The 17,159-nt window shown below is 39.7% G+C and overlaps 1 protein-coding gene across 1 annotated transcript in view; it reads left to right on the forward strand.

Moving 5' to 3' along the window:
• The window catches only part of LOC140899653 (merlin), a 26,895-nt gene continuing 9,736 nt past the window's right edge, over positions 1 to 17,159 (forward strand). The window contains exons 1-9 of the mRNA XM_073315499.2: positions 1 to 318; positions 4,791 to 4,899; positions 7,656 to 7,781; positions 8,179 to 8,301; positions 13,514 to 13,597; positions 14,729 to 14,797; positions 15,051 to 15,133; positions 16,357 to 16,432; positions 16,973 to 17,110. Coding sequence (XP_073171600.1) covers positions 4,810 to 4,899; positions 7,656 to 7,781; positions 8,179 to 8,301; positions 13,514 to 13,597; positions 14,729 to 14,797; positions 15,051 to 15,133; positions 16,357 to 16,432; positions 16,973 to 17,110 — 789 coding nt within the window. The 5' untranslated portion in view covers positions 1 to 318; positions 4,791 to 4,809. The remainder of the gene's footprint in view (positions 319 to 4,790; positions 4,900 to 7,655; positions 7,782 to 8,178; positions 8,302 to 13,513; positions 13,598 to 14,728; positions 14,798 to 15,050; positions 15,134 to 16,356; positions 16,433 to 16,972; positions 17,111 to 17,159) is intronic.

Below are 17,159 nucleotides of genomic sequence, written 5' to 3' on the forward strand. Positions count from 1 at the left end.
GAGTTTAGCCAGCACAGGCAGGAAATGGTTAAAAGCCATTCATATCACCTGGGAAAGCAATTCTTTGATTTGTCAGAGGGCGCTAACATGCTGCAATTCATAGGAAACAAAGGAAAGGGAAGCAACTATTAAACATAAGCCTGGGTCTTAATTTCAATGACAGAAGTGAGGAGTGAGGCTGGACGTTGATGTATGCTGCAAAATGTGGAATTTGGGATTGAAAGTAATTTTTTTGTCCTATCTTAGTTCAGAGCGGAAACGGGGAAATAAATCTGGTTCCAACTGGAGAACCTAGACTCAAGAGAAGTTATCTGAGAGGTAAGGAAATTATTTATATCACTCACACATGTTAAAAATAATATTTAAGCAAATCAGAGTGGGGAGCACAGAGACAAACATTTAATTTAAAGATTTCTAAAAGAAACAAAACACCATTTATCTCTTAACTGTCTACATTCTGTTTATTTGCACTAATTTCTGGTTTTAAAGTATAGACACCTGGGAAACAGGAAAAACAGATGAGGCAGTGGAACTTGTGAATAAAAGCTGCAGTAAATACTTCAGTGATGATGAAGGCAAGAGCCTTTTAAATTAGACAGTGTTTCTGCTGATATAGTGCTTTTAAAGTACTCTGCTCCTTTTACTGCAGGATCTCAAAGTGCTTCACAAACCTTAATTCATTAAACACTATTTTGGTGCCTGTGAGGCACAAATTTGGTGCTTGTGAAAAGAGCTTATCGGACATGCCTGAAGACTTTCATGGTAATCTGCCGACCACATACAGCACCATCACTGCCCCACCAAAATGCTTGAATCCTAATCTGAAAGAATTAAGTAATCCTAATTAAAAGATGACCCTTCTTGGCTCATTCATTTCTTGGCTTATCTGATGAGAAAACAAGGTTGCCAATTAAAGAAGGAGATGTGTGTGCATCTCACACACACACGTGGATGCTCTTCCACTTGGGGGTGTGTGATGCACACACAGGGATTTGGACTGAGACTCCCAAATTGTGATCCAGACTGTAACACTTTTACTCACTATCCATATCAGCCAGAGCTGGATTAAAGCAAGTACCATGTACGTGAAAGCCTTTATATCCCATATACAGTCTCATGAACAATCCACTTACCTTGGTAGTACTAAATTGAAGTTGAATAAAACTCAGCTTCTTGGGAGGGTTAATTACAGTGGCCTTGGTTGAGATCTTTTGATATCCTGGTTTGGGTAATTTAATTACCTCTGGTAGCTATATTATGACCAGCAGGATTACTGATTCCACTTTCTTTCCAATTCTGGTTTAGGTTGATGTCATAAGTCTAATTATCTGGATTGTTTACACTTTTGATAATCTCTTCAGAGCAGGGACATGTTCTGTTTTATATGTCTGTAAAGTGCAATGCACACCTATGTGCTGTATAAATAAACTGTAATCTTTGCAACACTCCTGCAAGAGTTGCCTTGCCAGTTCTTCCTGCTGCTATTTTCCTTTATCGTTCTTCATTCTGATCCCTTGGTCCAGGTGCTAGTTTCTGGGTTTGTTCACGGACTGTACCAGGCAGGAAGAGGACTGTAGTCCAGTGAGGAGTGGCTGCTTGGGTTCTGAAAGTTCAGAGTGCTTAGCAAACCACTTTCCTCAGTGAACATGGTGAAAGGTGGGGCCATAATAATTTTGTTCCAGTAATTATATTAGATCACTACATTTCTATTTCCACCTTTCAAGCAGAGCTTATGTCTTTCCTCAATGAATTATGAGGGGGAGGAGGAAGAACTGAAAATTCACCACTTCTCCATGGTTCCCTGGCTCTAAAATGTCAATAATTTTCTATCCAGCCAGTTACTATGTTTTTCACCTCACCCTCTCTATGTACCTGCTGTGGCTTGTTGCATTGTTATTTACTAAATATTATTACATGTTTCAGTTTATCAAAATTTGTAGCTTCTGTCTCTCTGGGAATTTCCTAAATAAATGATTGGAACTCAATGAAGGAGATTGTATCTTGATACAAGTTTCCCATGACTCACAGTCCAAAGTGGTTATTACTAGCAAGAAGACTTGACACTGTTTACCATTTTGTATTTCACAAAGGATTTCAAAACCTGATTATGCTGGCCTGCACGGTTTCTTTTATTTGAAAAAGATTTCTTTGTTGCTACTCTTCTCTCACTTACAAGGGTTTTAAGTAGGTGTAACTCCATTAGGGTTCAGTAGAGTTATTCTGGATTTAAACTGGTGTGAAGAAAATCAGCAGTGGGTCCTTGGATTAATTATTGTGGAAAAGCTCTCCTCTTACGTTCCTCAGAGTAGGTCTGCTTGAAACTAGGAAATTTCATTTAGTGAGAAATTCTGACATTTCAAAACTTGGGGCCATGTAGTAATTTTTGTTGTCAGAAGGGGTTCTTGGTGCAAGGAAGTTTGAGAACCCTTGGATTAGTGAATTCAAAGTATACATTAAAAACAGATTATGTAACTACTTGCTCTCTTGTCTCTAGCTACTGATTCTCTGTCTCTGCAGGATTGGGGGGTAGAAGGTTTCATTCCCCTGTTTCACTTTGGTTCCACTGGCATCTAACTGTCATCTCCTGTACCAGTGCTAAGTACATCTTCTGTAATACTCTGTATGTGTTGTACTTTGTGGAAGTATTAGTTACCTTTATAAAAGGAAAAGATGTGTGGGAGTGTCCTTTTGAATATACTAGACACACAAAGGTACTATTACTGTCATGTGCACGGTCACATCTAGAATAGCTTGGTGGATTGGGGCCTAAAAAGGTATCAAAGTAATTAAACTGTTTTCATATAGCTTCAGTTCAGATCCTTACTGAGACTTATGATGGTGGCTGAGCTGGCAAAATGTTAATGTCACCTTTGACAGAAGTACAACTTTGTATACTAAATACAGAGGCAGTATGCTGTAGTGGTTAGAATGCAGGCTCCAATTGCCCTGTGGAGAATTTGCATTGGTTAGACTGGTGAAAAGTGATTGCACCCCTCCAGGAAAATACTTTCAGTACAGGGATTGTTCTGGAGGTGTGAGTGAGAGGGTTTGGCTAGGGCACAGCTGCGTCCCAGCTGTTCCTCAACCACACTAGTCGGCTTTATAGCCAAGGCACACCTTGGCAGTTCTGATCTGTGCCTGAGTTTAAACCAGCCTCCAGCCTCAGGATTGGGAGAGTGTGAGCCACGTCCCCATGATTTCTGCAGTGGTCTCAGTGCTGGTGCAGGGATGAATTCTTCATTGAGAATCTATTCCCAACTCTGCCATTGTGTTTTGTGTGACCTTGGGTACCTTACTGACCTGCTCTTTGCTTCTGTGCTTCCATCAGTAAAAAGAGAGAGTGTGAGTGTGTGTGTGTGTGTGTGCCTCTGTGTGTGTGCACGCGCACATGTGCTTGAGATATTTGGTTGAAATACACTATTTTCCATTTATTTTGCATCTTTGCCAATTTACAGCTCAGTAGAAGAGGAAAAAAAGAGACAAAGATGCTTTATAAATTACTGGGAAGTTCAGACAAATGGGCCTTTTCAATTTAAACTGGGACCTTATTTAGCAATTTTTTTAAGACAAGATTTGAAGGTAGCCACACTATAAGAACAGCCTTAGTTTGTAGGAAACCAAGAACTCTGGGTCTCTTCTTGGCCTATATTGCCCTCATATGTTAACTAGGCTGTGTATGTTTCAAATCAAAGCTATTAATTCTTGTTTTTAGTTTATGGAACAAAACTTTATGGATTACTTTCCTACACTTATAACACCTGAGGACAGCATAGTGTGGATCCATGTCCCACTGCCGAGCCCACTGCTTGCAACGTTTACTTGGGCTAGAATCCACAAAACCATCCGGCTATGGAAATAGCACACATTTTCCATATAGTTTTATAGAAAGTACTCAGTCAACTGTATTTAAAATATGTTATGTGGGCTTATGCAAAACTGAACTAAACTCACATCACAAGAACTGACGTGAAAATAAATATTTAAATTACCTTACATCAATGAGACTTAACTGATCTTTTAAATATATATCCTAGAGAAGTGTAAAAATGCAATTTATTCACTGCATATGTTGTTGCACATGTCTCAATGAGATGAGGGCATCCTCTGTAAAAGGCAGAGAATGATTAAGAATAAAATAGTCCTCTCTGGTCAGCGCTGTGGATCTCTGCTCTTTGGTGCGTATTTTCGTTTCATATTCTGCAACACAGCTTCCATTGATGTCAGCAGCAGTTCTGTGCTCAAAGAGTATGGCATATGCAACAGAGATCCTGTCTTGTTAAGGAGAATTTTGTCTAGGTCTGTAAAGGGACAAGATAAATGTCATATTTGTGTTATTACAACACAATAGTGAGATGTTGTAGTTTGTTGTACTCTGACATTTATGCTGCAACAGAGGAAGGAAGCACTTCAGTATCTTGTGGGACTGGATCTGGGGATGCGTGTCTCGCATGTGATAAGAAGCAGACAACTGGCCCTTGCCATGGTGGGACTGAATGTTTGCTCGAATTGGAGGAAAAGTTGGAGACTTACTCATATAAATAATTGCTCCTGTACCGTAAAATCTTAATCTCCTTTCTTGGTTATGGTCTGGATTTTCTATCGTTTCCAGGTATGCTATCACATACAGAGACAGCTTATAATAAAGAGTGATTTCCTCCTCCTCCTCCTTTCCCTAGATCAGACTTATTTTATATTGGGATTTACTATTTTATTCCAGAAAGTAGATTTGCAGCCCCAAATTGTGTATTTAAATGTATACTTTTGTTAATGTTACTCTTGTTCAATTCTAGCTGCAGTTGTCCTGATAAAATGTCCATCAGGGGGCTGAAGAAGAAGCAACCTAAGACTTTTAAAGTGAAAGTTATAACCATGGATGCTGAAATGGAGTTCAGCTGTGAGGTAAGTTTCCTGGAGGTGGGAGGAGAGAGAGAGAACTTACATCCTCCATGTTACTAAGGTCTGACTTGGACAATTCTGAATAGAACCACAAACAGGCTTTGGAAAAATAATTGTTAATCAGGGGACTGGATGGCTCATGGGATTGGTAATGGGATTTTGAGCCTGCCTCTCCACTGTCCTGCACCTTATGTAGTCACATACACCTGGGATTCTGATCTACTAGCATTTCATGTGTATTTTATACAGGTGTAAATGGGTACATGAGGTGCAGGACAGTTGAGAATCAGACCCATAGTCTCTCACCTGTAGGGAGCTGGTTTGAACCCAGCTTAGGTCAGTATTGCCTGCAAGGCATTGCTATGTATTGATTGTTCAGTGGCCTGTGTGAAGTAAGTTGGGTGGTCTCAGTCCAGTTCCCAATGGATAAGTGTCCACATTACAAAACCACTTGTTGACACCTTGGGAATCTCAGCAGAGAGGCCAAGGATTGAATAGACAGAACTACCCACAACCTTATAGTAGGTCCCTCCAGCTTCATGGTGGAGGCATGCCGACGGGGCAGTGTAAGGAAGCCTGTGCTGCCACTGACCTTGCCCTACATATATAGGTAATGATTAGTAGCATTAACTTATTAAATGTTCATTTTTAAAGTACACTGAGATGGTACATGTGAAAGGACAGTCGTACATGTAAAGAATTAATCAAGGCATGCACTCTGTAATGGGTATCCATTAAAGTCCTCCGTTAATAGGCTATTTAAGAAATAAATGATCAGACCTAAGGTGAGGGCCATTAATTGTCTCAGAAAACATGTTCTGTTATGCACCCTTGACTTCATATGCTCAATAAAAACCTAAAACTACCTCAGTAAAATTAATTTCTGATTGTAGCACCACAGTACAGCTAAAGTGGCATTATGCCAGCTGGAGAGATTTCAGTCTGATTTTCATCCTAGTCAGACTGGTGTGCAATACAAGGACCTCTTGTAAATATCAGTGTGGGTGCACATATATAATCTTTGTACAAATGACATAGTCCTGTAAGGTGCTGATTGTGGTCCATTCCCACTGACTTGAATGGGAGTTGCGGGTGCTGAGCAGGTCCAGGGCCTGTAATTTATTTTACAAGTTGCAGAATGCATATTTGAGTTGGGAATTAAGACTTTATCCTCAAAGGTGCCTGCTTGTTTTCTGGATTTAAAAACGTTTACCATGCTCAAGTATATTTGTTTAGTCAGAATGACTTTTAGAATGTCAAAGCTCTTGTTTTGTTTTTTCGTGGGGGAAGCTTTTTATGGGGGCGGGGGACAAATCTGGACACACCAGCTAGTTCTTTCTTTCTGCTAGTTATGACTCCCCTGTAAACAAAATCAAGAAATACAGGCTGCAAAAGAAGAGAGTGAATGAACACCACATGCAGGAGAATAATGCATTAGATGACCAGTCACTGGTTGAATTTGGGTTTACTGTGGAGGAAATACAGAGATTGGCTAGCTGGTCAACACATACTAAATCAACAGTAGCAAAAAAGGGTGGGAAATGATTTTATTTAAAAATTAAAGGTGAAAATTTAGAACTGGTATGGGCTGAATGAATTTGCCATTGTGGGAGCTGGCAATCTTGTTTGGGATTGTCTGTTCTGGGTGTGAATTGTTACATAATTCTTGGTTTTTAGAAGTCACCCAAAGATCAAATAACCTAGTTACAGGTCATATATTGTTACACATTGATCTAAAATAATTTTGTCAGATTAACAGAAATAAAGGATTTTGGAATATTGCTTACAGCTCAGGAACCTTGTTAAATTCAATGTAATGTATTCTCTTCCCCCTCCTTTGCAAAATATTGGTTTTGTTGTTGGGATGATTTCCTTCTCCCCATCCAAATATTACTCATAAATTCACTTTTTTTGCCATTAAGTTCTCAGGATCTGACCCACATTATTAGACAGCAACTCTTGTAACACCCAGCCAAACAGGAGAAACAGCTTTATTTTTTTTCCTCTGAAAAGGCTGCACATCTATGTGACTGTGTGAGAGAACTTCAGGTCCTTTAATCAAAACCTTCTTCCTACACGGAGCTAGCCTAGCAAACTAACTAATCATATATCTATGTTAGGTCTATCATTAGACTATGTTTTTACATTTTTTTTCTGGATACAACAAATCTTGCCTCTATTGTGGGATCAGTCCTATCCCAATGAAGGCAGTGGCCAACCCCATTGACTTGAATGGGAGTAAGATCAGAGCCTGTATAGTTAAGGGGTCAAGTCTGTCTGTGGTGTAACTCCCTGAAGTAATGGAGTTACATCAAGGATGGATTTACCCTATGATTTTTATGCATTACTGTTCTTCTAGGCTTGGGCCTCCCTTCAACACACTGCCCCAATCTCTCCAATTTGCATGAATTATTACATATACTTTACAAATTATTAATAAAAGTTTGCAATGTAGCATCATCTCCATTTTATATGTAAGTAAAATGCAGGATAGAGAGTGACGTACTCAAAAGCTTCACTGTGAATCTGGCAGAGTTTAGAAGAGACATCAAGAAGACTTGGCTCTTGGGCCTTGCTTCTGAGCCTTTCCTCTGACCACTAGGCAACAGTGACACATTTATTTGAAAAGCAAAAGATGAGATAAATGCAGTTCTCAGGAAGAAAGCAAACCATGACCTGGTTAATCCCCTATGCTTTAGAAAACCAGCCTGAGAGCACCTCAAATCCATTCTTTTTTTTTTTCTTCATTCTCATTCTAGATGAAGTGGAAGGGAAAGGACTTGTTCGACTTGGTGTGCCGAGCATTAGGACTAAGGGAAACTTGGTTCTTTGGCTTGCAATACACAATAAAAGGAATGTACACCTGGTTAAAGATGGATAAAAAGGTACTGAAAACAATTAGCCTGTAAAAACAGCAACTGTCAACCTCCTTTCAGTTAGGTTACTCCTACAGGAGCTACTACTTCAGCTCAAGAGGTAAAGGCTCATATGTTTAGTGATGACCTGTGATTTCTAGATTTTTAAGGCCAGAAGGGACCATTGTGATAGTCTAGTCTGATCTGCTACATAAAATAAGCCTTAGGATTTCACCAGCTGATTGCTGCATAAGGCCCATAATGCATAGTGTTAAATTTAGAGTCAGCAATGTCCTTCGTGCTCAAATCTGAAAGGGTTGCTTTGGTTCAAATGCTTGCTGCTTTCTAACTGATGTCTGGAATTGTGTTCTGAGGCATATCTGCACCATTTTCACTGCTGCTTCTACTAATGCTTATTTTAAAATAGGTTTTGGATCAAGAAATCCCCAAAGAAGACCCTGTTAGCTTTCGGTTTTTGGCTAAATTTTATCCAGAGAAAGTGGAAGAGGAGCTATTACAGGAAATTACCCAGCACCTATTCTTCTTGCAGGTCAGGAGGCAGTTTTTAACTGTTAACTTTTGCTCTGTTCATCCCATCCCTTTTCATGATTTGTCTTCTCTTTGTTTGTGTCTGTAGTTTAGTCCTCAGTGTGATGCTGCCCATAGCAGGCAAGCTGCTGTGTTTCTGTGGGATATCCTAGTTGGAATCAATAATAGTCTCCTCTCCTGGTCAGTGGGCTCACTCACCTTATTAGACTGGACCTACCCATTGTTTGGGCTACACCAGCTCTGGGTCTCCTGGTGGCTTGTGTTGCTGTGTCCCTATTACAGGTGGATTTACAGCTGCTGGGACTTACAGTCCAGAATGTGAATCAAGCAGTCAGTGTTTTGGGTGTTAATCCCATGTGAACATAACCTCTGAGTATTTCAAGGTTCATTCATCATTATTAATTACCTATTTTTTCCTCAGCAAGGGTGAGAGAGAGTGTGTGTGTGTGTGTGTGTGTGTGTGTGTAAAACCTTCAAGCAGACCCAGGGAGATTTGGAGAAGCTTTTTACTTGGCTGGGCTGAGAAGGAAGAAACACAGCAAAACCAGGAAATATGAACAGCTCCATAAAATTTTTAAGACCCTCCAGTTCTTTGGTCTGTAAATCTTCTGAGCTCTGGGGTTCTCAATTGTTTGAAGGCAAGATCAGACCAGCTTAGCAAATCAGTGTCTGTAGTCCCTGTTGCTGCTGCCTGTTTCTCTCTCTTTTGCTCAGCTTCCTGGATTTCTACCCTTGGGCTGAGAATGCAACTTCATTCTTCTGATTGTATCTGTCAGTTTTCATACCTAGAAAGTCTGCCCCGAATATATGTTTTGAAAATCTGTTGGGACAGCAGCATAAGATTCCAGGAATCCCTTATGGATTTAATGTTCAATCACATGTAAAACGCACAAAATTGGACATGGAAATACAGGCTGTCTGGCAAACTCTTAAATTTTATTGGGATAAACAGGTAATTTATATAAACAAATCAATGGGCTCAGCATACTTTTGACCTAAATCTCTTGCAAATTTATTACAGATAAGCCAAGCTTGGGACTGGTTTAACTCTTCAAATCAAGCAAACCATATACCCTATTTACTGTACAACAGCACCAATATACTATATTTGTTTCTCTGGATAGCAATTCAGGGATACTCAGAAGTCCTCTGGCACCTTGCATGCTTCTAACTTCTGCCAGCCAACTGGAGCTGTGTTTCCCATCCCTGGGAATTTAATGGAATCCCACTGCTCACAGAAGTATAATTGACCCTACTCATGGTGACACCCTGCAATGGGGTTGATTGCATTAGGAAGTAATATTGTGGTTTTGCCAGGAGAGAATGGAATAATTTCCAGCACTTCAATAACTGTTAAGAGGGGAGCTGTTTGTTTTCAGAAGCATAGTGCAGTAGTTGTAAGAGCAGAATTCTTAAGTCAGGACTCTGGTGTTCTTTTCTCCTCCTGACACCCTAAATGATCTTGGGCAAGTTGCTTAGCTGGTCTGTGCCCCAGTTTCCCCTCTTAAAATTGAGATTGTAATACTTATCTCCCTCTCAGTGGTGCTGTGAGGCTTAATTAGTATTTGTTAAACGCTGTGAGATCTCTGGATGGATGGTGCTAAAAAACAAAAATAAATTCTACTTGTACATTAGAGCTCGTAGCTCTGCAGAGCTGCCTTTCTGATTGAATTGCTAGGGTTGGTCATTTCCATTATGCTTGTCTTGGAGACTTCTAAGGTTCTGGTAATCCTGTGGATGCTGTGCACTATGGGCAAAATTCTTGTGTCTCATGCTAAGTTAACAGGCTTTGCTTGGGGACCTACATAGAGATGAGTGAGCTCAAAACCTTCCCCAACCTGGAATAGAGAAACCATGTTGTCACACCACAGCTGCTATCATAGCCCTTCTTATGCACCATGCATGGAGGTTTTGGCCAATTATTCATAGAACCACTGCCCGTTCCTTGGCCTGCCCCAGCCCCACGTTTCTGCTATTGTGTACAGAGCCACTGTAGAGCACTGCTCTATCTACTGCTCCATCTGCCTCTCAACAGATGGGTTCCTCTTTGTAGCAGGACCATGGCAGTTCTGCTTGTTTTTGGAACTTGAATGTCTGTGCAAAGGAGGTTGGAGGCATAGAATATGATTGTCTATATGCTGTATGATATTAAATATAGAAGCACAGCAGATATACTTGTTTCCTGGCAGGTATTAATTCATCAAGTAGTTGGACAAATGCCATTGTTCTAAGGAACTGTTCTTCCACTTGGATTCTTTTAACCATTTGACAGCTGGTTTCTTGAGTCATTTAGGAAAGAGATGACAGGACAAAAACTCTCCTCTTTGCCTTTCTTTTAATCCTCATTTTGCTTTTGTTTTTTTTCCCCTTGAACCTGCCTTGACTAGCTTTGACTTTCAGATATGCAATTAGTGTAATTCTTCTCATTCCAAAGTAGAAAGACATGGCAAAAAACAAATTTGAACTTGCAGAGTTTCCTGGCCATAAGAACCAGATTGCACCTGGATACTAATAGGAAAAACATGTACAGACATCCGCATGCCTACAGATTTCAGCTTTATAGACTACTGAAATGTCCAAATATTAATGTGGCATAATAGCATTTTGCCATATGTGTGAATAAAACTACATGACTAAAACTCTTCATAACTTTCTCAGTTGATCTCTAATGAACAATCTGCTGTCGAAAGAAGTATAACAATTCATGTTTGTAATTCTTTAATTTCAAAATCCCAAAGACGTGTATAGAATTTGTCCAAGGTCATTTTCAATTGTGAAAGATGTGATTTGTAACATGGAACATGAAAGCTGCAATTTTGAAGAAAAACCTTTTCATTCTTTCCATTTTAGCATCTTAGAAATGAGTTTCCCCCTGCACTATACACACATTCACAGATTGTGCTCACCAAAGGAATAAATTTTTATAATAAAAATCCTTCCTTGAGGATTCATTTCAGTTCACAGAATCTGCTATCCCAATGGATATTCATAAAGATAACCGAGTTACCTCAGGTCATTCCTTCCTTCCATTTTGGAAGTGTTTAAGGTTATAAATTCCTCAAGACTTGTTTCTAGGTTAAACTCATTTGCATTTGAGAGGGCTATTTGTGAATATTATGCTGCATTTCTCCTTTAAATTATTGGGTAAAATCAGATTTAAAACAAACAAAACCCCTCAAGTTAGTACTTGTGTTACTAATATCAGCTTAGATTATTAAAATGGAAAAAATGTTAGATATTTTAACTTTTTACCATTTATGCTGTTTTTTCCTCCTGAACTTTCTGCACTTGGCTCTGCCTGGTCAACTAAAACACTTGTTAGTTTCACTATTTTACTAGTCAGTTTTACATTGTGGTTCTCCTTCACTAGTCCAATGTTGCAATGTTTGAGCTTCAGGCACTGCAGAACTGTATTAATTGAGCATTTTTTATTTTATTTTTTTTTACATTTGAGAACATTTCTATTAACTTTACATTTTGTAAGCCTCTTTTAAAACAAAATTTAAACTTTTGGCCTAAGCTACCTGCTAGAGCCTTTTTTAGATACAGTGAGCCAGATTCCCAGCTGGTGCAAATCGAGGTAGCTCTTCTGAAGACAATTAAGTTGTTATGCTGATTTATGGTAGCTGAGGAGCTGGCTCACTTTTTTTAATGGTAAAAGCAAGATGTGTTATCGCTTCTCCCCTGGATATATATGCTTGAGTGCCAGATAGATGGGTGAGAGAGAGTCGTGATTCATTCTGCATATATGAATGTGGCATAATGAGTAAACCTGATGATTCCAGATTCACAGTAATGAAAGCTTCTCTCTTACATTTTTCTCGCACTTATGGGAAAAAAACCTGCTCTTGCCATTTTAAAATTTTAAGAATTTGTGATGTCAAGCAAACTGAGTATTATATTTTCATTGGGTTTTCTTACTGCTGTTAAAATGTTTCTTCAGTTTTAACACTTACTTCTAAGACATAATTTTCATTTACATTCAGGGAGCTTTATACCACTCTGGCAGCGTAGAGGGGCCTGGCAATGAAGGCCTGTTGGTGCTGCTGGAGTGGTATAAAGTAGGCTTTGTATATATAAGAATTGGGCCCTTGATCTCTAGTTGAACACTTGTTTTCCAGGAAAATGTTGTATCTCAGTAATTCTCAGATGATCTCTGATGATATTTTGCTCTTGTAAAGCACCTTTTATCTACTGTAAGGTAGACCCGTTTTTATTTTCACACAGAAAAAAACTGGGTTAAAGTGAAATGAAGGCTAGAGGCGTACATTAGTGGTTTGAATGCGCATTACCTTTCAATAACATTTGAGTTAAGAGAAAATTTCAATTTAAGAAAACCAGGCCAGAGTTAAGATGAAACTCACAAGAAACCCAAACCCTTGGCAGCATGGAGATTTGCAGTTAAAGTAGCCAAACGACCTTAACTCTGTGCCAGTAATGAAGTGCTGAGAAAATAAGCAACATGTGCTACTATATGGTACTTTATCCATCCAAAACAAGTGCCTTCATTTTAGCATTGATCTAAAAAAGTAGGATACTTTCATCTTAATCATACAGTGGTTGAGCATCTTTCTGACCTTCTCTATGGTCATATACAACATGTGCACAGAAATCTGCCAAATTCCTGAATAGACAAATAGCATATGGAAGGCAATCATTCCTCACTCTTCATTAAGGTCCTGATCTTCGGAGAGTGCTCACCACCTATGATTCATGTGTCATCTAACTAGTCACATGTCTTTAGACCCCAAGCTAGTGTGTTTCTCTATAAAAGCTTCATATCCCTGGATCATAAGATTAGAGCAGGTCGATGAAAAGTGTGCAAGTTAGCATGGTGAGCAATTATTTCACTTAGTATTGGGTATGTGTGCATGAAACAAATGATAAAATTCATGTTCTATAGTACACTTTTTCAATACAGTATCTGCAAGACAGGGTAGATAGCTGACGACTGGTATCTCTGTGGGGATAGCCAAACTACTTTAACTGTGACTTCCAGATTTTCAAAGGTCTTGGTTTCCTGTACATTTAACCTTAACTTTGAATATCCTGTGTTTCTACAGTGTATTTTTGTTTGTTGTTGCTGTTGTTATCTCATAACTGTTAATTTCTGGTGCCAGGCTGTGGTGGGCTGGTTTGATTCACTTCAAGCTTAGTTTAAGTCCTGATTTTGGATTGTCTTTCATAACTTGGTACTGTTTTTCCATCTTTAGGTTAAGAAACAGATATTGGATGAAGAAATCTACTGCTCTCCAGAGGCTACAGTTTTATTGGCTTCTTATGCTGTGCAGGCTAAGGTTAGTACACAAGTGCATTTTCTTTTTATTTAATTTCTATCAAACATGATTATATAGGTTTAACTAACACATACAATACTGACAGGTTTCAGAGTAGCAGCCGTGTTAGTCTGTATTCGCAAAAAGAAAAGGAGTACTTTTCTGATGAAGTGAGCTGTAGCTCACAAAAGCTTATGCTCAAATAAATTGGTTAGTCTCTAAGGTGCCACAAGTACTCCTTTTCTGCATACAATACTCTTAAACTTTGCTGTGAAGAAAGTAGGTCAACTGGGGACATGGAGGTATTGCAGAAAGAGAAGAGTTATATTGTATATAATTACTTGCAATTAGGGAGAGAGAGGCTTGTTTGCTATTTTACATTGTTTTTAACAAGGAAGAGGACTAAAATTAGATCCTGTTCTCTGGATTGTCGTATTGCACTAAGAGGCAGAGTGCGAGCATGTGAATATCTTGATCCTGAAAATCTGTATATAGGACTTTGGTATAAGCTTATATTAAAATGTAAAATTATTCCTGGCTCTTTAAAAGATGTCCATGGATCCTGCAGGTGGCTGGTGCCCTCAGTTCCTACTGAAATCAATGGGAACTAAGGACATTCAGCATCTTTAAGTATCAGAGGCCACCATATGCTCACAGGGGTCAAAATTGCCCCATGAAAGAAGGTCAGCACAAAGCCCTCTGCACTGCTGACTGCAGTAGCCATGTGTGGTATTTGTACAGGAGGAATAGCTGAGCCGGCAAAGCCACCATATCTCCAGAATGCAGCTGAAGTGGGCTCCTTGTTGTGTCTGAATCAGCTGAGGTGAAGAAGGATGTGGGAGGGTGGGACAGGGAAGGAGTCACTGGATCTGTAGTTACATGGATTCACAGACTGGAACTTCTGCAAGGGGCTGTGCCTAGTATTTCAGTCCATTGGCTAGAATAGTGGCTTGTTGAAGCCACATGCCCTGGCCATGGACTAACGACAAATTCCATACCCCAAACCCATCTAAGGGATCCCTGTACAAAGCCCATTTACTTGGACTGTATTTCCCCCTTGAGGCAGTCATTCTAGACAAAAGTTGTCCAGCTACCAAATTCTCCAGCATTCTGCAGGTATTTAACCAAGTGTGTTTTCTTCTCCTGTGACAGTATGGTGACTATGACCCGAATTTTCATGAGCCAGGCTTTCTTGCCCAAGAAGAGCTGTTACCCAAAAGAGTAAGTATTTCCCATGCCTGAACATGAATATTTTTAGCTGCATGAAGAATCAAATGTTTTTGTGGGGCTGGCTGTAACCTCAGGAATTCACACTGTGTGTGTGTGTTTTCTCTGAACTTGGTAACAAGTCCCAGCTGTGAATTTTGTTGACCCTTATACACTGTGTTGTTTGGGAGCGGCAGGAGGTAAACGCCATTGGCAGCACATGTCTTCATATGTTCAAAAGAAAACCAAATCCTTCCCTGTTCTGTAGGTCCTCCGGCAATATCAGATGACAGCAGATATGTGGGAAGAAAAGATATCGGCTTGGTATGCAGAGCACAGGGGTATTGCCAGGTACTGTAACATCTCTTGGGAGATCATAGACATATCTGTTACATCAGTGCAACCCACTTGACTTCAGTGGAGTTTTACAGTTATAAGTCATCGGATGGGTATCTGACCCCATTTATGTTGGTTTATCAACATTGTATTCCTAATAGGAACGTTTATTGCTGAATGGAAAAATACAATATTTTGGTCCTAAGATCCTGCTCATACCAGGTGCTGAGCAATTGAGATAGACTTAGTGCCTTCAACTTGCATTGAAGCCAATGGAGGGGTTGAGGCCCTGTTTCAGAGGCACACCATACCAGGCCCCATGTTAAGCTACAGAGAATGAACCTCATATATCTCATACCTACTTAAGAAAATGAGAGAAATTGCTAGGACTATAGAGGCACGAGTCTATTTAGCTAGGAACCAAGATGGAAAGGGGGGGCATCACCTGTGCAAGAATCATGGGGTTTGTCTTGGTGCTGTTCCATGTTCATATTCCAGGGCTTATACAACTAACAGTGATGTACTCAACATGTCTGGCAATAAAATAAAACTCAATAAGAGTTTTAGGCATGTGGAGTTGATCTAGCCCAAGTTGTCTGAATTCATTTTTTCTTTATTTAGCTGCCCTGGATGCACATTAACATTCTCTCCTCAATATTTATTATTTTGCCTGCCTTGAAAGGGGATTGGCAATTATGTTGATCAGTGGCTGAAGAAGTTCTCTGTTAGTCAAAGGACCGCTTCGGTGTATCTCTTGGACTTTAGTGCATAATATTGTATGGAGCCTCTTACAGCAATACTTCTCAGTGAACCACTTCCTGAGGGGAAAACTCCTACTCTAACATTGTCTTCCATGACACAGGTCTCTAGCCAGTGGCATCTGTGAACATCTGAAAGAGGCAAAACTGACACGTAGAGATGAGATCAGAGCCAGTTACCAGTAATGGGTAAAGGTTATACTATATGTGACTCAAACAGGGTTGGTAAAGCTTTACTCTGGTCATCTGGAGTAGACTGCACTGGTTAAGCTGTCAGCAATAGATCATGAACTTAACAGTGCAGATCTTAAAAGCTGTACAGCAAAACTTAAGCGCAAGTAAACCAAATGACAAAGGAGCAAAAGATCAAGTCACCTGTTTAGGATTGCTCTCTTCAAAACAGTAATGTAAAATTAGAGGAGAGGAAAATGGTTGGAATTTACTTGAATTTCCAGGTGTAATCACTCCTGTGCTTTCTAGGGATGAAGCAAAGATGAACTATTTGAAAATTGCTCAGGACTTGGAGATGTATGGTGTCAATTACTTTCCTATTGCTGTAAGTGTATCCTATTAAGCTGTATTTTTAGTTGCCATAGATTAATTGATTCTAAATCCTCAGCCCAGTTAGTGCCAGTGTTTCCTGATACTTGAAGCAGGGGAGTTAGCACTAGGATTCATAGGTTCTATTTCCACCTCTGCCACTGACTGGCCATGTGGTCATGGACACACTACTCTCTCTCAGCTTACTAGTCTGCAAAATAAATACAATAAGTTCCTGTGAATAGAACTATTAGGCTTAATTATGTAATGTCTGTAAAAGGTCTTTGATATCTGCATGTGATGACCCCCTAGTGAGGTCACCTATGGTGACTGAGCCTGGGATTTCTGGATCTAAAACTATGGGTTTCTACTGGCTAAGCTAAAGGACCACGCCTGTTAGCTAGAGGTGGCAGTAGACTAATAAACCCCGTATATGGTGGAGACACTAGCCTCTAAAATATACAAATACATTGCTTAGAATAAACAAGTTGCTGGAGTGTGGTTGTACATGCCACCCAAAATGATGTTGGTCGTAATTTATTGTATTCCTTTGCAGCAAAATAAGAGTGACACAGATCTCCTACTTGGAGTTGATGCTAAAGGTATTCATGTCTACAACATAAATAACAGGTTCTCTCCAAATAAGTCTTTTGAATGGAGTGGTATCAGAAACATTTCCTATAGTGAGAAAGAGGTAGGCTGGATCTAACCTATTACTCTTTTTGCGGTCGTGCGTACACACA

Source organism: Lepidochelys kempii, chromosome 17, assembly GCF_965140285.1.
Source record: "Lepidochelys kempii isolate rLepKem1 chromosome 17, rLepKem1.hap1, whole genome shotgun sequence".
NCBI classification, from domain to species: domain Eukaryota; kingdom Metazoa; phylum Chordata; order Testudines; family Cheloniidae; genus Lepidochelys; species Lepidochelys kempii.